We start from the raw sequence: 23,126 nt of genomic DNA on the forward strand, positions 1-23,126 counted from the left end.
TAAGATTTACCTCTTGGAACAGGGGTGAATTATCAAGATTGCAAATTCTAAGGTTCTGCCTCTTGTATTCCCTGAATTTAATTATTATTATTTTTTTTAGTAAGGACAGTTCCTAACTACTTAAATGGCTAAATCTTTCCCCCCCCCCTCCCCCCTGTGTTCTCCTGGTCAAGAAAAGAGGAAAATATAATCCAACACTGATAAGAGGTTTGGTCTTTGATGCTTAAAATGTTGGCTGAGGCATGGACTTGGGTGCTACCAGGATTGGGCCAGAAGTTTGTAGCACTCAGTATCAATTGCCCAAAGGCAGATATAAGTCCTGTGTTTGATTTCAGTAGTTTTGGAAAACTGATCAATCCATGTGTTGAATGACCTGTCGTACGCGCATCCCTAAAGTATGTACAAACACAGAAGAAACTGAACTTTATTCAATATGAATGCAGGATACAAATACCAAAGGAGTTTTGTGAGTCTGGCAGAAAAATCAGGCACAGGAGATGTGGAAAACTTTCCCAGAGCTACGTGATCCTAATGACTGTGCTTGAACGCTTAGATAGTGCTTTGCCTGTTACAAAAGCTGTAAAACAGTAACTAATCCACAAAGCAAATTATGTTTTGTAGATGTGTACCTTTGCGGGGAGGAAAGCATATGTATGTTTGTCTGAAGGAAAAAAAAAATTGATTCAACGCGGCTTTATTTGGTCATTTGAAGTTTTATTTCATTTATTGGAATACATTTTCGTACTTTCTCAACAGAAGATTTTTTTTTTCTTAGAACTGTGAAAATTATAGCTTGATGCATGAAAAATGTATGTATCTTTTTTCTTTTTGAATGCAGAAGATCCAATTGTCGTGATTCTATTACAAAGTGAATCTGAGCACTCTAGAATTATTTGAAAAAATGGCAAACAAGCAGTGAAATACCTCTGACTATAGTGTTTTCTTTTTCCTTTTGTTCACACGCTCAAATCTCAGTTTTCTGGTGCAGAGAAGTACGTACACATTTTATATGTGGTTTTTACTTTCTTATGCTATTGCTTGATAGCTAATTCAGTGTTAAGTGAGTGCTGCTTTGTCAGGAAATGGTTCTAATTTAGAAGTTAACTTGAATTGAACCTGCATTCATTTAAATGCTTTAATAGAAGCAGAAAGGACAGCAAATTTTAAATGCTGAGGGCATCAGTTGCCTCCAGTTCTGTAAGAGCTATCTGGCTTTGCAGCTAGTGTGTGTGTTGCAAACAGGTGTGCAAGCCTATGCATACATATCTGTGAGTTTGGTAATTAGAGATTGCAGCGATGGGATGTTCGGAGACTGGCAAATGAGGCAGTTTCTCCAGCGTACAGATGCTGGGGATGGCTATGGTCTTTGGCACCTCCCTCAATGAGGCTGTGGCAGCAAGCTCTTGCTCTCTACAGAGTTGGAAGCTGAAAACAACGTGGTTAGTCTCTTCTTCTGCCTCGTTCCTTGCCCATCTTTTGGTGGTTTTGTGCCTCTCAACCTCCTCCCCAAGATTAAGGGGTGGGGATCATGTATGTTTCTCATTTATGATTAAGATCATAGGCGATCTTAATTTTTGGAGCCAGGGCTTGCTCTGGTTTCATGTCCTATCTTTGGCTCTTGTCTGCATATTATCCTCCACAGAGTTATAGCGTGTGGATGACCAAAGAGCAGAAAATGTATTTGCGTGGGCTGTTAGTCTCTTCAAGGATGTTATGCAGGAGAGAAGCTGCCAGCCTGTGGTAGGAGGGTGAGGAAGGTACTGGTCGTCCCTGGGTGTCGAAGTTCTCTATGAAGTATCATCCCTGTATGTGCTGTTCTAGTGACAGGAAAATTGATTAACACAGGCGAAAGAATGTTGGTGTTGTGTATATATACATATTTCTTGCTCTAATGCTTTTTCCCATGGACTTTGGAAGACAAGTGCCAGTTCCCTCAGTGGGCTGATCCTGATTGACACCGCATTGTACGGCCTAACAGCAGCGCTGTCAACTCCAGCCACCAGCAGTGGCTCTGTGTTGTGTTACTCCTCTGTGGTTTCAGTAAGCAGATTGTATTGCAGCAAAATGAACCCTGTGTGGGTGAGTGTAAACTGAGACATTAAAAGAGTCCATTATTTGTAATTGTTCAGGCAAAAGGAGCATCGTTGCAGGCGTCAATTTAGTGCAGAGAGAATCAAAAGGACAGAAACAAGGATAGGATGGAAAATAGTGTGCTTTCCTTGCATAGCTAAAAATACATGTGCAAAAATATTTTGAAGAGAAGTATGATGGATCTGAGCTGTACAGTTGAACAGTTGCCTCCTCTGATAATCTTTGGTCTTCAGGTCTTTGGGGCACGTTAATTTATAATATAAATGAATTTCCACACTAGCTGCAGAAAATGTTCTTAGCAAATGGTACAAGATGTTTTTTCTACCTTTCTGATGTTTCCTGTGTATGTGACTAGAGAATAACATGCTTTTTGGGTGGTGCTGTTCAGACAAATAAAGCTCTTTTAAGCTGCTGCTGGTATATGAAAAGCATGCAGAGGCTTTACACTTGATACAGAGATTTTTATATTGTTGGCAAAGATTGTGTTTGCTGGATTTCACGTACTTTCATTTTCTCTTTGAAGTATGTGGGAGAGTGCAGAAGGGGAAATACTTCATTATGTCCATGAATTATTCAGGTACAGTTCTAGGAGTTAACATTACTTTAAATAGCTCAAGGTCTTTCTTTTTCCTTGAGTATATCTCAGAGTTTTCATTTTTATGCTGATTGTATGCCAGGCTTCTTTGCAGAGTACAATTTTGATGAAATACTATCTTTTGGCAGTCTCTAGAAATCATTTGAGGCTTGAATTAAGTATTTAATTCTGATGTTTTCCAGCATCAGATATGCAGTGACTCTGATAGATACAGGTGAATTGTCATACACGTGTTCTTAGAACAGAATCAAATTATTCTCCCTAGAGTGTGTTTTCTTTGTGCTCTTTCAAAAACATAGATCTCAAATAGCCCTCCACATATATTTCTACGGAGGGAAGAAAAGGAATCTATAATGTTAAATACTAGAATGCTATTATGCATATAATACCAGGCTATTTTTCTTTCAAAGAGGAATTTGATTAACTCTTTTGCTGTGCCTCATTTCAGTTGGGAGATTTGAGTACTAAGCCCTTATACTTTGAAATAAAACAAAACGGAATAAGATGTGAAAAACTTTGTACAGAAAATGGGTAAGAGTAACAGCACAGAGGAATATGATTCAGAAAAATTATTATTTTTAATTTATTGTAGTTATAAGCTATTTTTGAAATGTCAGTGATTCCCTACATAATCACTTAAGCAATGAGTCACGGGGTATTATATCAGAAAAAAAAAAAAAAAAAAAAAAGGCTTTTAAAAATGATTCCTCTGGATTTTAGGGCTTTCCTTATGGTCTAAAGTTGGCAGCAAAATGGATTTAGAGATTCTTGAGGAAAGAATGCATCTGTGTAAAATGAAGCTGCTGTTGATAAGTATTTCAGAATGGGACTCCTGTGAACAAAGCTCGTGCACTTGTTTGGAATTCTGACAGCAGTGAGGATTTTGCTCAGTCACACACTAGAGGAAGGGCCATGGCAAAATGTACTCTGGGAAAAATACCAGTTCTTTAGCGTGTTTGCTGAGCACAGGTCTCAGTTTGATAGTTTTTCTTCAGGATTACATCTGCAAAAGCAACATTGATGATTAAAATGTACTCTGTGTATTCGAGCTCGTGATAGTAAGATGACATCAATGAGCGTATAACCCCAATTAGCTTTCATTGACTTTTGTGAATGCCATCGTCAGTCATTATGGCTGACAAGTAACAATGAACAGTGTAATTTAAAACGTATGGATGCTTCAGTCTTGTTTCTTCATTGAATTGCTTACTGGGCCTCGATGTCACAGATCTTAAGCTATTTCTAAGCAATGGTCAAGATTTTGTTGCAATGTCATTATACTGTAATAGAATGGAAATCTCTCACTTGTGTAACAGAAACCTGAAAACACGGGAAAAGGCCTGGTCCAGTAGCAACCTGTGGGTGGAGATATGAAAGTACTGGTCAGGAAGCAGCCTGCATTCCTTTGCTCAATCACAAAAATATGTCAGTGCCGAGCTCCCTCAAGATGCCAGCATAAAAAATGAAAGGAAATACAAGCCTTTGAACATGATATTGAATAGGGACTGCATGCTAATTACAATAAAATTATAGAATAGTGCATAAAACTCTCCAAAGATGCTGCTAATGACAGAGAACCTTTGTCTACTGTGTTTAGAAGCAGGGAAGACAAAAACATGTGCGAACATAAAGAAATGCATCTTTTATTTACCTCTGTTGGTTTCGGGATGTTTAAAATGGGCCAATTTGTCACCTAAAACCAGTTGTTCATCTTGGTTTCCAACACTAGTTGCTAAAGTTCAGTTTTACATGGATTTTCTGTCTTGCTTATGCATATTGTAAAATTTATATGATCTTGATAGGTCCATTTTAGGACTGAATATTATTGCTTGATAAAATAATATACATTTCTGTATTTTCATATTCATTTGTATGTTTTATTGTCATTTTTGAATACATGGGTAGTAACTTTTTAAATTATCATAGTATAATTCCATAAGCAATAATTTTACTAGGTGTATAAATTGGTTACTTGGAAAAATAATGCTAGACCATTGTAAAAGGGGCTTCATAAATAAAATGTTATCTTTTTTGTTGTTGTTTTACTAACAGTAGATGTGAGTTTAGTTACCTTGGGTACTTCGTATGTACTTATTACCATGGCTGTTCTTATTTATTGCAGCTTTTAATCTTCCTGGAAGTTGTAGACTCTGAGCTGCAACAGGGCAAAAAGTATTGAAGTACTTGACTATTCTGGAAAAGGATACAGAATTCATATACTGCATGTTAAATTTCCTTGTAGTGATTACAAGAAGGGAAGCTAGGAAGAGAAAAAGAGGTAGGGAGGGAACTCAAGATTGAAAGAAAGGTCCCTTTCAGTGATGCTGACTAAACATACAATCCTGGCAAAACCTGTATTTCTATCCCGTTATTACGTTTCAGCTTTTTCTGTGATATATCAGCATGAGTCACTGCATCTCTTTTATAGTAAAAGTATTCTGAGGTTATATTCTTAAACTGAATATCACCGTTGCCAGTGATTTGAATAAGATACTTAGCATTTGGATGAAAAAAAAATAGTTGATAGGTTTTATTGTTGCTAAAATCTTTAATACAAAAATTGTTACTAAAAATTATGAAATATACCACTGAATATTCCCCTGAGTTGTAGTTAACTGTGCTGCTGCAGAGGAATAGGTGTTGCAGTATGAGAAATAGTTTAGTAAATTGGAAGGAAAAAGCGCCATCACGTTAAATTTCTGATGCACTTTAAAGGCAAAATGGTGCTAAAAGTCAAGTGGGAAAGAGACACAAAAGTAGGAAATGGGTTTCAAGGCTTATAAAGGGGCTATTAGAAAGTCAAGAGATTTTTGCTGCAGAGCTGCTTTCACTAAACAATTTACTTCCAGGAATAAATAAATGATATATCACCATAAATACACAACAGACATTGCCTTGGGACCCTGATGGAAGTGTTTCGTTTTCTTTTTGATAATGCCTTTAAGCTATTCGCTGTGAACGTTAAATACTTAACCTCTCTTTTCAGTAGTGGGAGAATGAAAAGAGGGTCAAGAGGTATTAAGTTCTAAAAGAAATTACAATCGTTACTAATTGTCATAGCAACAAAGGAGATGTGGGGAATAATGGTACCTAGCAAGGAAGCAAAGGAGTGGAAGACATATCTCAGCTGTTCTGTGGCATTGGGCAGACCAGTCTTGAAGTATTTTTGTTTTATTATGAACGTACATGTTTTCAGAAAAATATTAGTGTTAGGAGAGATCTGGGAAGCAAATTAATGCACTTCTTCTTGGATGTGCTTTTATGAATTCCTGAGTCTGTATCTGTGGAGCAACTGTTTGCAAGTCAATATTCTTCCTTGGTGGTGGATAAGGAGAAGAAAGGCTGCTGATCTGTCAGGATAGACACATCTCATTTCAGCTAGAGAAATTCCCTCTGTCAAGTGTTCATTTGTACATATAAAGGAGTACAAACTTTTTGATCTTAGTTCATCTCACCTGGTGGAGTTGCTTCAGCTTAGAAGATGAGGCAAAGGTGTAGCATATATATACTCAATTAGCGTGAAACCATGCTCATTACTATTGTTACGGAGAAGATCAAAGAATGTTTAATGTTGCTAACAATACGGATTAATTTGGTTGACTATAATATATAAAATAATGCTAAGGAACAAGCCTGTATATTTCATTTTTTTTGCTGTTTATCAGTACTGACATGAAAAGCTTTTAGATGTTTAAAATTGCAGGGTTTGTTTTTCTGGACTTTTTCAGTGGAATGCTTTTATGTATAAAACAACATAGAAATGAATTAAGTTGTACATTCTCGGAGTATAAATTATTTTGACTGACTAGTAGTGTCTAAAGTAAGTGAACAATAAGTTCTTCCATTGTTTAGATGCTGTTTCTTTACATTTATCTGTTCTTAACTTGAGATAATTGCAGAATTGCAAGATTTGAGAGGGACCTCCAGAGATGGAGTCCAAGCCCCCTCCTAAAGCATGTTCCCTCCCATAGGTCACAGGTAGGTGTCTAGATGAGTCTTGAATATCTCCACAAGGAGACTCCATAGTCTTTCTGGGAAAACGGTTCCAGTGCTCCGTCACCCTTACTGTAAAGAAGTTCTTCTGCTTGTTTGTATGGATAACCATTGATTCTACTTCTGAAAAAATTAGTTGGACTAGAGGTACTTCAGTCATGTCTCTGAGAACAGAAAACAAAATCTAGTAGTGCCTTGCTGCTTCTGTTTTGTAAAGTATTTGGGTACTATCACATTAACCCTAAATGATATTTTCAGTCTTCAGTACTACACAAGCCTCAACAGTGATTTAGAAGATACTTAAGTTTTAGGCTATCTGTAACATTGAGCAGTGTGTGTTGTTCTGCTTCGGTTTAATACAGAGAAACTTTTTTTTTTTTTAACTTTAATTCAGCTATTTTTACTTTGGCTTTGTTATAAATTAACATAAATCCAGACTAGAAAGGTGTGTGTCAGTGTAGGTATTGGGTACCATAACCTGACACAATGCATCTGTATCCTGTATTCTATGTAATTACTATGCTTGTGTACTGGACTGTAATAAGTAATTTGGTTATTGAAAGTCTGCATTTTGTTGGCTTGAAGATAATAGTTTCTATGAAGAAGGCTTGCCAGCAGCTCTCTGATAAAAAGAATAAGATGTTCTGTGTTAGATGCAACTGTAACGGTCAGGTGATGCATGGAGCACTGCTTGTTCATTGTTGGAAGATTTCTACACTTGACAGTTGTTACTTTCTGTGCTTGGTATCTGTAACTATAAGAAGAGCGTTTACAATGGGTTCTGCATTTCAGAAGAGGTATTTTCATGCTAGTGGAAAGCAAGGGAAATGATGCAAGAGGTCCTTGTGTTGCCTATATGTTGTTTTTGAAAGAGCGGAAAGCAGAATTTAAAGAAATTATTACTCAAAAGAGTTGAATAAATGTAATAAGCTTTGAGTGTGAATAGGAACTGACATTTGTTGAGGGGGGAAAATATTTGAAATAATTAGAACATGAAGAAGTATGGTTGGAACTGAAGTCATAAAGGGCTTTTGCTAGTTTGTGGTGTAATGCTGTTACATTTCTTTCCTTTCCCTACAGCAGATATCTGTAGGGATCTCTAGCCCCCAAAAGCAGCTTGGTGCATTGTAACAACCACCTGATCTTTTACGTGCTGAAAATCAGTGTTTGTTTTAGATTAGAACGGGGAACATAAGGGATGTGTGTGGTGCCAATGTATTGTGGACAAGTCCAATGTGTATTTTCCTCTGTGAATGGCTGAAAAATCATGCTGGTTCTGGTATCACTTCTAGATTTTCAAATAAAATGCTAGCTGCAGAATGCAGGTCTTATCTTGGTTTAGACGCTTGTGACTGTGGAGAAAATCATGAATGTCATGTCAGAAGAAATGCCGTAGATGTACCTGACGTTATATGATTGTACTAATTTCCCTTACTTCAAAACCTTTTCCTTTTAATCATATCATACTAATTATAGATTCTTGACCATAGAACGAAAACATTAATGGGAGGAAAATGTAAGATGATAACTTGTTTTCATCCCTTTCCTAAACATCAGAAAATGATAGCCTCTTCTCCTTTTCGATAGTCAGGAGAGGGACTAGAGAAAATTATTGCCTCAGGTGATTGCAAACACAGTAAATCACAAAAAGAGCCCGGGGACCCAAGGAGCCACACCACATAGTCAGGCTTTCTTCTCTGTCACTGTAAGACTTTATTGTTCACACAGATATTTCAAAATTACTGAATTGATTAATCATACCTGGATTTTCAGGTAATCCTATACTTGTGTCTCTTTATGCCTTCGATAAACAGAACTTTAGATCTCTGTTCAGATAATACTGGTAAGAGCAGATACTGATTAGAATTCCATAATTTAATGAGAAACAGCTACTGATAATTTTGTGTTCTGCTTTCTTCTGTGTTTTGTTCTGTTAGTTTTTCCCTCTTTAGATATTCAAGATCCTGAAAAACAGAGAATAGTGCCAAATACGTTTCTGTTTGGCCAAGTGTTTTATACTGTCTTCTCTCTAGTCAAATATAAATAGAAAAATTTAATATAGCGAATTCTTAAACTTATTTTCCAGGTTTGATTGTGTGGAAGAGATTTAGACTCAACTGTTTAAATGCTTTTGCTTATTTGTTTTGTTTTTATTAGGATGTTTTGAATAACTTGGGTTCCTGTGAGTTAGATGAAGATGACCTAATGCTTGATTTGGAGTTCCTAGAAGAACAACATCACCATCGTACTGGTAAGACAGAGAAATATTGGATATCTTCAAAGAGATGTTATTATTCTAGGAATATGGAATATGGAAATGTGTTCAGTACAATTACTTGGAAATAAAAAAGAATAATTTCCTTAGAAAGGTAGGAGCGGGTATGCATTTATTAGTTTGATTTGTAAATACCTGTGCCACTTGACGGAAAGGTACTCTTCAGCTTTGCTTTTTGCCTTCATGTGGTCAATTATTAAATGGAATTCTTCTGTACCTGTAAAAATTTCTTGTAACTGCACAGCACCAAAGGCAGACTCATGTAGTTTTCCAGATGTTTACAGTGACTTCTGCCACCAGACAGTTGCAACACAAACAAACAAAAAGACTATTGCTGATGCAATTTTAACTTGATTTCGTGCCTGCTGGAATAACATGCTTCAGACAAGCAGGCCTTGACTTGAGGTGTGAGTGTAACATGATTGCTTTCGTGCACTGCATTGATTAATAGCGATAGCGGTGGTGAACTCTCCATGTGCTCAGAAGAATTGTAGAACAGGTTTACCCAAACTCTTGGTAAATCAGGGCACTTGCAGTAGGGAATCTTGCCTTCCTTTTTCCATAAGCAGGTAAGTCCAGGTAACACCAAAAGACTAAATGAGCATAAAACTTGTGAGATTTATGCTTGATCGCAGTGTAGAGCTCTGAGTTTGTACTCTGTTGTGATGCTTCCTACAACAGTGACGTGACAATGACTCTATCACAGTGACTCTTGCTTTCACTTGATATTTTCTAAACCCTTTTTTCTCCATCCACAAATGTATATATCCATACTGTACTTTTATGCAGACTCAGGTGGAAGAGAAGTCTCTGACAGTTATTCCTGCAGGTGTGCATTGTCTTCAGTTCTGCTCCCTCCTTTGCTGCAAATTTATGCAGGAAATTATTATAGACATATCATTACTGATTGAATTATGCTCGTTTCCATTTTTCTCTGTGTGATAATTCTATGATGTTTGTATTTAGCCATTGTGTTGTGCTGTTGCAAACCTGTTTGCATATCTATTTAAAGGGAAAGACAACTGTCTCATTGTATTTGGTAAAAAGAAGAGTAGTATAGAGGGCTGTAAAAGCAGTATTTGTGATCCTGAATAATTTGTTTCCTAAATAAGTGAGAGCTAAAAAGTTTGAGGATAAAACTAACTCAAACAAAGGTCATTTTAACCAGGAGTGAGTAACGCTACTATGGGGTTATAGAAAGCGAACACATGGGTGAAGAAACATGGATTGAAAACAGAAAAAAAAAAAAAAACAAAACAAAAAAAAAAAAACAACAAAAAAAAACAACAATCTTTTTATGAGAAATCATAATGCTTAAGCGTGATTATTTCCTGGGCCCACTGTGGACAAATTAACTGGAGGAACCATTTTCCATAAATAATATTCTCTATCACATGCTTTGCCTTGTTTGTATTTTGTTACTTCGCATACATTCACTGCTTCAAAAGTAATGCCTCCTATTTATTTCCATGGAGTCTACAGCAGATAGAAAGAACAACATAAATATTTGATAGAGCAAATTCTCATTTACAAAATGCTATTTTTGAACATAGTCATTACTGTTAGCTATGTATTTTTTTTTTTTTTTTTTACCAGTGATAAACAAGAACTCACACTCCATGCTCATAAAAATCTACATGACCATCTGGAGCATAGCATGTTATTCACTGTCACTGTCACCCCTGCTGAAGCACACCGTCCACTGTGCTTGCATCCACTGTTTCTTTTCCATAAACATTCAGCAAGCATTGATAAATATTAATGGTTGCCATTTTTTCTACATGGATTACTTAAATTCCATACCTTAGCTACCTCTGCACTTCCATGTCAGACACCATTATATCAGTCTGCCCCTCTTCTGCAGTTTGTTACATGGCAACAAAATGTAAGGGAATGTTGTTTGAAAGATTCATTCTTACATTCTTTGCTGTACTACTAACTGACCTCAGATGCTGTAGCCAATATAATAGCATAGGTGGCATTGCATTCAGGGCAGCCCTCGTATTTATAAAGCTCTGAATTAATGGTGACAGAATAGTTACGTCCATTGCGTTATTATAATAGATTTGTAGCAGCTTCTGGAAAAGCTAAGATCATAATGCTTGACATTCTTGATGAAGAAGTAATTCTAGTGGAGATGTGATATGATACGTAGTCTTTCTACTCTTGGCTCGTTATCCAGAGCTATTTTAATTCTTTGAGTGTATACGACATCTGAAAACAGGAGTCGATGATTTACATGGTATTTGATATTAGTTGATTTGTTGGACTTGTAAAAGCTTCCTTAAGGCAATGGGCTTGATTATTAGTCTATGGGTTGCTTCAGCAAAAATTATTGAAGACAATCCCGGACATACATACAAACCTGTGAACCTCTTTTTCTCTGCTGGCAGATAATGCCCAAGATATATAGGTTTCAGCCCTGCATTATATAAGCCTAACGTATTTAAACCGTTTTTTTTAGCAATACATGTTTATGTTGATAACAAGTTCATTAAGTTCCTCCCCTATGTAAAAGGGTGTGTATGTTTGACATTCCCATGAGTGTTGCGCTGTAGTTGTGGTCAGGTGGAAGTTACTGCATATACTTTTTTTCTCTTATCAAAATAGGAGCTTTGATTAGTATAAAAATGTGTCATGAACATTAAAAAAAAAATGCTGTTTTTTGCATGGTAATATTAACTTCATTGTCTTTCTGAAACCTAACTTAACAATGCTACTGTGAATGTAATGCAATAAAAAATCCTATTATGCTCTACATAATGATTCTGATCATAGCATTTATTAGGTTAGGGCCATAGGTCTTAGTTTTATTACGATTTACTTGTGCCCCATTGCTACACTTTGGCTCCTTATGAGAAAATCTGCGGGGAATTACTTTAATGGGAAATGTTCCAAGAGAAGTTCAGCTTGGTAATTTAACAAATATGTTGAAATGTGATGAGATGTAATTGGAAAAAGAGTTCAGTTCCTTCTCTTACTGAGAGATAGCTTATGAATCAGGTAAGTTTCTATTCTTCAAGAGCCTAAAATAATCTGTAAGATGGCAAACTGTATGGGTAGAAGCATCACATCTTGAATAAAATATCAAAAATGTTCCTTGGTTAGGAGGCTGTATGCAGCTAGCTGTAACATTGAAACATTGAACAATTCTCAAGTGTAATGCTACACTTGGTAAATGTGATGTTTTGTTTAATGGCAAATTGACTCTTAACTGTCATTAGAAGGTCCAAGTTTTTAAAGACGTGTTAGTTAAACAGTGATTCACAATTGCTTCTGGTTTTTTTTTATCTGCTGTTATTGAAAGGAAGAGTAGTTGTTAGGGTGAGATATGTCTTTGATTTTTCTGCTGAAGTTGACAGTGAGTTGATAGTTTAATGAAACAGCTATGATTTATTGATCTTAATTTTGGTGACTGTTTTTGAGTAGAAAATGAAATGCTGTTAGAAGAATTTCTGGGAGAAATTTGTACTAAGGAATGCATTTTAAAAGAGGAGATACTAATTGGCAGGATAGGGAACATTGCTCTGTAAAGCAAAGCTATGTATGAATTAAAAAGTAGAAAAAGAGAGATTTTTTTGTGCTTCCCCCCATTTTTTTTTCCTTTTAGAAATAATAGAAAATATTCTTTTCCCCAGATAAATTTTTGTGTTCTTGTTTGTCCTCTGGTTGCCCTTCCAGACTATCTTCATGAAATACAATTCCTGCAGGAAGGCACTATGAACTGTGATTAGTACTAGAAATTGAAATAAATAAATAAAAGATTCCTTAACTTTTTAATCTAACATCCTTGGAGATGTTCAAGGTCAGGTTGGATGGGGCCCTAGACAACCTGATTTAGTGGCCGGCAACTCTGCCCACAGCAGGAGTTTGGAACTGGATGACCTTTAAGGTCTCTTGCAGCCCCAGCCATTCTGTCTGAGGATTTGCAAACCTGGTACAAATGCTTCTACCTTGAATGTGAAGTTCTGTGTTTTGCAGGACTTACCATGGCCTTGCAGCTCTGCAATCCCTCATTTGTGACCTTCTCTCCTTTAGTGTGTATTAATTTACTGCTTTCACTTCTGTTTTTAAGCTTACATTGCTGCGAAAGAGATTATAAAATGGAGACAATTATAAAATGGCTCCATTTTATTATCCCACCTAACAATTGCTTTGAAATTTAATAAAATAACATTTATGTATACTTGGTGAATTGAGAGCACCACTCCTTACAAATGCAGAATATTAATCAGCTTGATTCACTGAGGTTTTCTCATACTGTTCTTGAGTTGGAATGCTTAAAAGTAAACATAGCATGACATACGTGATGAGCCTTGAGGGGGCTTTTTTATTACACTGAGTAAACTAGGCTTTTAAAATATGCTGCAATGTGGATTTCCTGTTGTAAAATAATTAAGTTAGTGGTTTCTATAGCGGGAAACTGTGACCTGCTTATAGAAAATGACAGCAGTAATTTAACCTTACTCATTTTTGTTTTCCCTGTTGAAACATGATTTATTTGATTCCAAGGTATTGATTAATCACATATATAATGAAGACCTTTATCTTCAGTGGTATAAGCAGTGGAGAATCCATTAATGTGGTAGGTACACATATAAGTGGATGAGGTGTGCTTATGTTGTGCATAGCTTATTGAAAAAACAAATATTTTGTTGTCTTGCTCTGTTGTTTTAATAGCTACTAGTATATAGCAATAAATAGCTACCTTTTACAATAACGTAAAAATGCATAGCCAATTAGGGTCACGTGTGATTATTTTCACCATCTGCCATACATGTCATCAAAGTGGTCCTGCTTCATTTTTTTTTTTCCTCCCACAAAGACATCTGTGCATACCTGGGATGTACAGTGAGCAGCCCAGCTGATGTTAGTAAGAGCTGGTGGTACTGGATGTACATGCATGCTCACCTCTGCTTTGGGCTTTGAAGCACACAGTGTCTGTTGCAGAGTGCAGTATTGATTAGCTGTGCATCCAGGCTGGCCTGCTGCATCCATCACATTGCTACCTGAGTGCTTGCTGAATAGTTTTGAAAAATGCAGTTCAGTGTAGTTTTGGGAAGAGATTTGTCTTCAGTCAGAGCTTTAGCCATTTTAAATTTAGTACTTTGGCCTTATCCATAAAGCAGTGATCATCAGTGTACATTAAAAGCATAGCTACGTCATCTCTAACATATTTCTGAAATGATATTTTTTGTCTTACTGGAAGAATTAAATTAACAAGGGAATATGAAAGTATGCTTCAGCGTTGATTTGAATATTTTTCAGCTCTTCAAAAACAAAACAACTTGTACTAGTGGATATGCAGAAAGGAGGATTCTTGGTGTAGTTTTCTGTTAATATAACTGTAACAAATGAGTTTGTAAATCTAATGTAGAAATTTCTCTCATACAGCACATGTTCCTATAGACCCGATAAGACTTGAACAAAATTAAGTAGACATTCTTCATGTATAAAGTGTAATGATGTGACATGGTGCTTTAGAATTGGAAGTTATATATGGGACAAGGGACGTATCAGTGAGATAATTAGGACCAAATGATTCTACCTTTGCCATATGCTCCTGTTAGATAGCTCTTCTCATAAGAAAAAATAATCGTTTATATGTATTTGTTATGAATGTGGCAGATTACTGTATCAGTTTTGCAGACTTCTAAAAATAAGGTAAAAACAACATTTTGATTTTTTTTTTTAGATGAATTTATGAGTGAAACATTAAGGTTAGATGTCAAATTACAGCATATCAGATTGTCATCTATTAATAACATAATTATATTATTTATTTGCAACTTCCTTAACAAACATGCAGTGTGCTTGTTTTGTGGAAAATGAATTTTTATGGTATTCCCTTTCATTCTAGGTAGCCTGCAGGCCAATTTCTGTCAGTACCCAGCCAAATCTTAGTGCTGGTGTAATGACCCAGTGATATTAATTAGGTAGTTGCTGAGTTATTCTGAATGTGATGAACAAGCTGTGTGGAAATTCTGTGGTTGGTTGGAGCTCCTTCTGTGTCTATTAAATGTACTAATTATTTTTATTAATTTTTATGGAGAGTAGGGTTGCTTAAGCCAAACTGCAATCTCTGTGCTTTTTTTTTTTTTTTTTTTTTTTTTGTTTTGTTTTATTAACAAACAGTGGGAGAAATAAAGATGCTATTAAAAAGTACAGAAAAACTCCATGCTGGTAGTGGGTCATTAGCAGACGTAGTTAAAAACTGTAAACTCTAAAAAACAAATCAAAAAGTGCTTGTTTTTGAAACGTGAAATATATTCTAAATGTAGTAAGAGAATAGAAAACATGCTGTGTTTAAAAATCCTACTGTTTGGGCTGTAAAACCCTGACTGCTAGCTCAGCTGCAGTGGACCAGTTCAGGTTCACTGAAACTGACAGGAAAAGCTGTGAATTCTGCCCTGAGTATGGCAGCTGCAGCATGACTTTGGGGCTAACCCTCAACCAGGTGATGGCTGACTGTAAGCTGTTGCCTGAATTGATTGTTGTTCTCTATGGAAAAGAGCATGGGCAGCCAGCTCTGGCTCTGTCACATCTGCTGCCATGTTAGCTGGTTCCTGGTGCCACCGCAGCACCTCAAAAGGGGCGACTACCATTGTTGGATGTTTTTCCTAAGATTTCTAGGGAAGCAAATATACTGCTGCCGAAGAGAAGTTACTAGCTCCAAGAATCTGATGGAGTGTTTATGTAATTCATTCTTTGACTATTCAAGGAAAGAAGATTTTGTGGTGTTTAAAATAAAAATGAGGAAAAAAGGTCTTAACTCTATTTGTCGTATGTTGTGGTAATATGATATGTAGTATACATGTTGTGGTAATTTGAATGTATGTGTTTTTTTATGGGTATATCACAGGCAACAAGATACCTCTCAGTGTGTAAAATGAGCCAAGTATTTTTATTTTTTTTTTTAATTAGATTTTTGGTCATTAATCTGTCTTAACAAGACTATTTATTATCAGTACTGTTGTTCATCACCTTCCCGTGCAAAAGGTCTTGTGTCAAGGCCAAGCTGAAGAAGGGAGTTGAGTGAAGAGGGAGGAGGTGGTGGGGGAAGAGGGCAGGAGGAACAAACCTCCTACTATAACACTATGTGTCAGATAAGAAGTAACAAAGACTTCTGCGTCTCTGATAGAATGTGTTTCTCAGACTGTTTAGCTTAGTGGCTTCAGCGTCTGGAAGAACAGTGCATATGTAGATGGCTCTGCTCACATTTTTGTGAATTTTACGGTCAGGAGAGTAGGTAGTATTATGACAAGGGCATACTTTTGCGAGTCAAAAATAACCACTGCGTGCCTGTGGCTAATAGTGTTATTAGGAGTCTTAAAGCCGAAGTTACTGATAGTAAGGAGAGGTAGAAAAAAGCACTAGAGAATAAATTAATATTAAATTGGAGGGAAACTAGACAGAAATTGTAGACTGAGATAAGGTCTGTGTTTACCATAATAACAGAATGCCCTGATCTTTGTTTTGAAAAGTAATGCTGAGTTGAGATTCTTGTTTAGGTTCTGTTACTTATGTAAATGAATGGAGTAATATCATTCAATTTTAATTAAAAAAAAAAACTACAGCATTAAGCAACTATCAGTTAAAAAAGTTTTATCTGAAATGTGGATTTGCAAATCCACTTTTGCACCTTGTTCACAAATAACACGAGGCATATAAGCGTAGGTATCTAGCTGTCCCTCCCTCAGAATGTATTTAAGTTGTGCCTGAGGTATTATGGATAATTGGCCTGTGCTGACCACTGTTAGTGGGTCCTGGGAAATATTCAGCATCCTGAGTAAATAGTACTTTTAGTTCTTTTTTCTTTTTTTTTTTTGTGTGTGTGAAGAGGGGCAAATGAAGGATATTTTCAAATGGTGAGTGTAAGTTAAGTTGCTTTCTAACTGATGGAAATTTTATTAATGATATGTACTTGTAAATCCTGTTCACTTAAATGAAGCAGTTAGAAGACCAGCATCATAGAAATCAAACCAATAATATAAATGCCATGAACTTTTGCACCACAAATAGACAATAAAGGCTAAAGATCACAGTCCTGACCTCCGGAGTTGTGAAGGAGTACTTTGAGTGAGATGCATTTGCATGGTTATCATGAAGCAATTAGAATTAGAATCTGTATCTCAATTTCCTGCTCTTTTGTAATTATAGTGTGACATTTAGTTACAAATCCTTGTTTATATTGGTATGCTCAGCCATCATTGATTGAAAGAACCAGGATAGTAATTAAATTAGGCATACTACCTTCTTTCATTTCTTTGATTTTATACTTATATTGAGATGAAACATCTTCTTAAACAGTATCTGCAGGCAGAAAATAAATGCAATATTAAGCGTTACGACAAATCAAAGCATCTTGTGTTATTTATAGCAATTCTACATTTTTACTTGGCACTGTGTACGCAGTATGCTAAGTGCTGTTTCTCTGTCCTGCTTTGCAAGTTTGCAAAGATCTAGAATGGCTCTTTTGCCAAAATGAAAATGTGATGAGAACTTAAGAGAGGTGCATGCTGTTTCCTTGCATATTTTTTTGGGGGGGGCGGGGGGGGAATGTGAATATAACCAAAATTTAGAGGCTGAGCATAACAATTATGAACTCAAAATTATTCTGCAGAATGGCCATAATTCAACTGTGAAAAAGCTGTGAACTCTGTACCTATTCAGCAGCTTTCCTACTTAAAGATCAGGCTGAGAGTGTTCCTAGAAATTGCGAGGGGTGATTTTCATGTTTTAACTATTTGTTTCTTGGATCCTTAATGCTTCGCTTATAGGTATGAAAAGGAAGGGTACTGTAATACTTCAAACTTGGGTCTGGCATTCTTGAGCCAGCTTAAGGTTTTTGATAAACGTTTTCCACTTGCAATGCAACAGTTACCTTGGGCTGGTCACTTAATTTACATGTAGTGTATCTCAAGTAGTACTCCCAGTATGCACAGTAAAATCATAGAATCACTCAGGTTGGAAAAGACCTTAAAGATCATTGAGTCCAACCATGACCTAACCATACTACCTTAACTCTAATAACCCTCTGCTAAATGATGCCCCTGAGCAGTGATTTGAGATGAGAGCTACTCAGATACTGTTGGGATGAAGTTACATTAATAACTATTTCATGCTATCTTTAGAGACCAGTTAAATTTTGTGCTTTTTCATGCTTCGTTCCAGGAAGTGAAGCAGACATTAGCACAGTGTTAGCATGTTTGCTAGTTCACAGTATCACAGAATGGCCAGGGTTCGAAGGGACCTCAAGGATCATGAATCTCCAACCCCCCTGTTAATTGTGTTATTTTTGTCTTTCCTTCTGCTAAAGAAATGCCATAGCAGAACACAAGCTTTTTATAACAGGAGCAAAAGATACTGAAAAAGCACACTTATCAACTGGAGTCTAGGTTAAAAAACAAATGAAAGCATTTCTTTATAAATCTTTCAGAAGTTGTACTTACCATCCGCCATTACTGAAAGATTGAGTCATATCTGCAGTAATTTTTGAAAATGTTAGTTGATTCTGTCTGTCTTTTACCTGTGTCTCTTCATCATGAGACAGCATGTCACGTTGTCTTTGCCCTTGTGAAAGCAGACGTTTGATAGTGTTTGGATTTTTATCAATTTTTATTTCTGTTTTTACCCACAACTTCTTTTGAGAAGGGAAGAATTCACAAGTGAGTGCCATGCAGGTAGCTAACCTTTAAGATTTGTTGCAGCCTAGTTTCAGCTTTAGGAGGCTCAGTAGGTATAAAAGGCTTTGGAGTTTGGTCCGTGGTACAGAGACTTTGTGAGAATGTTTTGATCTTCAAGACTTTCTGAAGAAGCTTGTGCTTTCTAACTGTATAGCTCAGCTAATTTTGTATAATATTGTTCTAAGGAGCAAATCATGTGTCTCTTTTAGACAAGAGAAAAATTTGAGGTGAGTTTGGGAAGATAACCTTGGAGGCATTTTTTGATTTTTGTGTTCTGTACCTTAAACTTAATTTAAAAAAAAAAAAAAAAAAAAAAAAAAAAAAAAATTCTAAGTGAATAAATCCCAGCTCTTTGCTTCACTTATTCACACTCAATTTCAAAATTTTTCCTTGAGAATCTTACTGCAATCTACAACCTTAAAAAGAGTTTGTCAAAGCAACTCCTTGCCATCATTCCAATTGCTTCCATGAAAGACAATGCGTTCGTGAAGTCTACTAGGGATAATATTATTGTTATTCCTGGTGAATTGTTGGTTTTTCTGTTTCTATAATGTAATATTTTTAAGATAGATTTTTGATTTCCAGTTAAGATTTGAAGGAAAGAGTGGTTGCAGTTGAGACAGTTCACTCAGAACACAGTTTTGAGAAGGAGCAACAAGTTCTCTATTGCAGGACAGTTACCATGCATTATGTTGGATCTATGAGTGGCAAACATGATACAATGAATCTCTGGGTGTTTGCATCACTTAGTTTTTTTTTCCACTGAACAATGAATATACCAGTTAAGTATTTAAAGAATTGTTGAACTAAGTGCTGGACTGTGAAAAGATGTTTGCCAGTGAAGATTTGCCTCCTTCAAAGAACATAGTCTGGTAGATGTGTAATTGAAATCTTGATTCTTGCAATGTGAGAAGTGTGTTTTTTCACTGTTAACAACGGCAAAACTGAAATGCTTTTATGTCTGTCCAAAAATGAGCATACTCCTGCATGCAATGTATTGCATAGTGAGGAAAAGAGGATGGTAATTAATTTTGGTGACAAGTATTGTTTTAAGATCACTTAAACTGCTGTTCAGATAGACCCCCAAACTAGGCTGAAAATTATTGTAGTGCTTAGCACAAGGGTGTGTGGGATTTGAGATTGCCTGCCTCAGTGAAAAAGGAGATTTTAATTAACGACAGAAGCCATGAACAGGCATACACAGAGTTGCAAACTGGTGGCCAAAGGATAACGGAGGTGATGTCAAAGACCAAAAGTCTCCAGTTACTAAATGATGGGCCATGAAAATGCTCTGGGTGAAGCTTTGGCACAGTGCCTAGACTGGAAGAAATGTGGATGTATGTGGCAGACAGGACATAACAAAGGCATTTGATTGGGATGCGTCAGTGTTTTACATGTTCAATTTTTCTTCTATGAAGTCCTCAAAAAACAAACTGAAAAACACCTGAAAAATAACCAAAACCTCTTAGGAATTGTGACTTTTCTTTCGTATAACTGCTGAATCTGTAAGGGTGAGAAACAGAACAGAAAACAGACAGGAAATGAATGTAATCCTTTCCTGTTCAGAAGGTTAATGTGCTCATTCTTTCTTTTCTGTCTGAATATTTGCAGCCCTGCAAACATAGTTCATCTATTTTTTTTTTTTAGAAATGAAGATTGAAGTTGTTATCTTTGCAAATGTCACGACATCCACAGAGGCACCAAGGCCTGAGAAATCTTGATAAATGGTGGTGGTGAAATTCTCTTTTTTATAAAGATTGTGATTTTCCTGATTGTCAAAACCCTGGGCAGTATAATTAACCTGTTGAAGATCTTCCTGACTTGAGCAATTTTTTTCTCACCTATGTCTTTATTGAGGAAAAAAAAAAAAAGCCATTTACCATAAAAATACACTTGCTTGGATGCTGAAAATCAGTCAGTAGATAAAATGAAAATACAGCTGTGTTGTAATATTATTTCTGTGCTTATTTCCCCAAACTGCTAATTTCGCAGAAAGTAGTTTTGACAACCCTTACATTTTGTTCATGAATAAAACATGGCATAACTGTATTTCTAAAGCTTGATTTTTATTTTCTTTTTCTATACTCAATCTTTGTTTGATTTTATTTGGAGTTTTTTTGCAGGCTTGGGAATTCAGGAAACTATATTCTTTAAACTTCGAACTGTCACCATGTATTTGTTGTAGCTTTTCTTTTTCGGGCTAGGAAGACATAGATATGTTATTTAACCAGTCAGTGTGTACTAAATTAAATGCAAATAGCTCCTGATTCTGAGAATTTTCAGTCTAAACCCCTCAGCTTGCAAATACAGCATGCATGTGTTCCCATCCTGATTTATTCTGAGCTGTTTAGAGAAAATCATGTGAAGAAACCATGTCTGTTACTGTGCATTAGAAGAGACAGTTTTGTTTGTGGAAGGAGATCTGCGAAGCACAATGGACAGGACTGTACTGAGCTCTTTTGTACAATCTCACACAGTGATTTTTAGAAATGTAATAATCGCAGGTGGTAAATACTAAGGCTTAATAGATGGATGAAAATAGAGAAATAGTGTTTGGGGGAAAAAAATGGTGTCGGAAAATCTAAGAGTTTCTCAGAAAAAAATAGCATGGTTTGGAATTAAGTTGCTTTATATTGCTTTATATTTGAGTTAGAATTTGACTTCAAAAATTTTTTCAAACTCTTTCTGCCTTGTGATATCAACAGAAGTACTATTCCTTCAGTCTAGTCTTAAAAGAAGTCAACAGGTTGTATGAAATCCAAGAGAACATTTTACAGGTTGCAGACATCATAAGTAGGAGCTAGCTGTAATATAAGCATGCTTGCGTTCTTTTCATACTGCTCTCCTTCTGCAAAGCAAGGTGGGGTATGGATAACAGTTAATGGAGAACTGTGTTCCATGAGATGTCTGTTCTCATGATATTTTTCACTCTTTCATAGCCTACAGGAAAACTGATGTTTGCTTCTTCTGTCATATTGGGATAATGAGCTCTTGAATCAGCTCAGTGGCAGTGGCTAGAAAGATGGTAGAGGGAATGCTGTGAGGCCAGTGGAGCTGACGAAAAAAAATCTGATCATTCTTCCAGTATGAGAATTTGTATTTCCAGTATCTTGAAACTGTAAATAAAAGATGTTTTCAGTCATATAATGCTCTTCTTAAATAGAAGTTGCTTCTTTTCTAACTCATATTTAGTATATTTAGTATTTTATCTCTTATTTATTAGCCAGCTTGCTTGTGTATTCTGGAATATGAAAGAACCTATCTTACCTTGCATATTAGTAAATTGCTATGCTATTGCTATGCTAAGTCTATGAATTTCTTCTTTTGTAGATTCAGTTCATCAGAGATTTGTCATGCAAAACTCCTATTTGCTCATCTTTAGTTTTCCTCCTGGTCTAGTTCTGTTTGCTTCCCATTAAAAACAAATATGTTTTGATGGACATCTTTCTGCTTTTCAAGTGAAATATTCAGGTATGATGCAGACAACCTGCATCTTCAACATGCAGTTAGTTCTTGATTTCAAGTAATGGTATATTAATTAAATAGTTTTAAAGCTGTGGGTCAAAGATGGTAGCTCTTGTTCTTGTGCTAGCTTAAAAATCTAAGTAGATAAGATGTTAGTTCAATTTGCAAAATTTTTACAGATACAATAATGGCAAATCCTCTCTCTCAATAGACATCTGTTGTGTATGTTATGGAATAGATTCATCACGATTATTTATAAAGCTAATTATATTTATAAACTCTAAGCTAGGCATGCTGGAGTTCACAGAACTCCATAGAGATCAGCTTTCTTTATGCGTGGGGATGAACTTCTCCTGTATTTACTGCTGCTAAAACATATTTGAAATTTTGATATCTCATCAGTATTTAGGTCAATGCACTTGCTATGCTGATTGTATTCCTGTGGGTATCCAGGATGATTCAGCGAGTTTTACATCTATTGCTTGTTCCTTTACATTTTTATTCTAATTTTAAAGTTTGTTAAAGATTCAGATCTCTTTTATGTCATTTCTTGTTTAGTATGTATGCACTTTCACTAGTTTGTGGGGAAAAATGTTAGCCATATATCACAGAGCACATAGAAAAACACATTTCTCCTTCGGGAAGCAGTCATTGTTCTGTGCTTCAAGAATTTGCTGTGAAAGCTTCTCAGTGGGGCATTAAGCATTTATTTAGCCTAAGGCACATAACTATCCATCTGAAGTCAGTGGGAACACACAGTTTAGATGTTAGCTTATTCATAGGCCTCCTTGGGCCTGGGAGCTTGGATTCAAATCACATAGTAGCTCCTGTAACACTGAATCTTACATCTATTCAGTTGCCATAATTTGCCTTAAGTATAATGTACTATGTTTGAGTATAGTATTGCTAACAGGTATTGTACAGGCCTAAAATGTGTCTTCTGCCTGAGGAAAGTATGATTACAGGCGGCTAATTAATGGAATAATTTTTTTTTAGGTTTTGTACTAGTAGCAGCTCAGTT

General features: G+C 36.1%; 1 protein-coding gene across 1 annotated transcript in view; it reads left to right on the forward strand.

Moving 5' to 3' along the window:
• CCSER1 (coiled-coil serine rich protein 1) overlaps window positions 1-23,126 on the forward strand; it is a 306,541-nt gene that overhangs the window by 47,111 nt on the left and 236,304 nt on the right. The window contains exon 3 of the mRNA XM_042870546.1: window positions 8,837-8,930. Coding sequence (XP_042726480.1) covers window positions 8,837-8,930 — 94 coding nt within the window. The remainder of the gene's footprint in view (window positions 1-8,836; window positions 8,931-23,126) is intronic.

This window comes from Lagopus leucura, unplaced genomic scaffold, assembly GCF_019238085.1.
Source record: "Lagopus leucura isolate 7727_CA_CO unplaced genomic scaffold, USGS_WTPT01 Super-Scaffold_100004, whole genome shotgun sequence".
In the NCBI taxonomy this organism is placed as follows: Eukaryota; Metazoa; Chordata; class Aves; order Galliformes; family Phasianidae; genus Lagopus; species Lagopus leucura.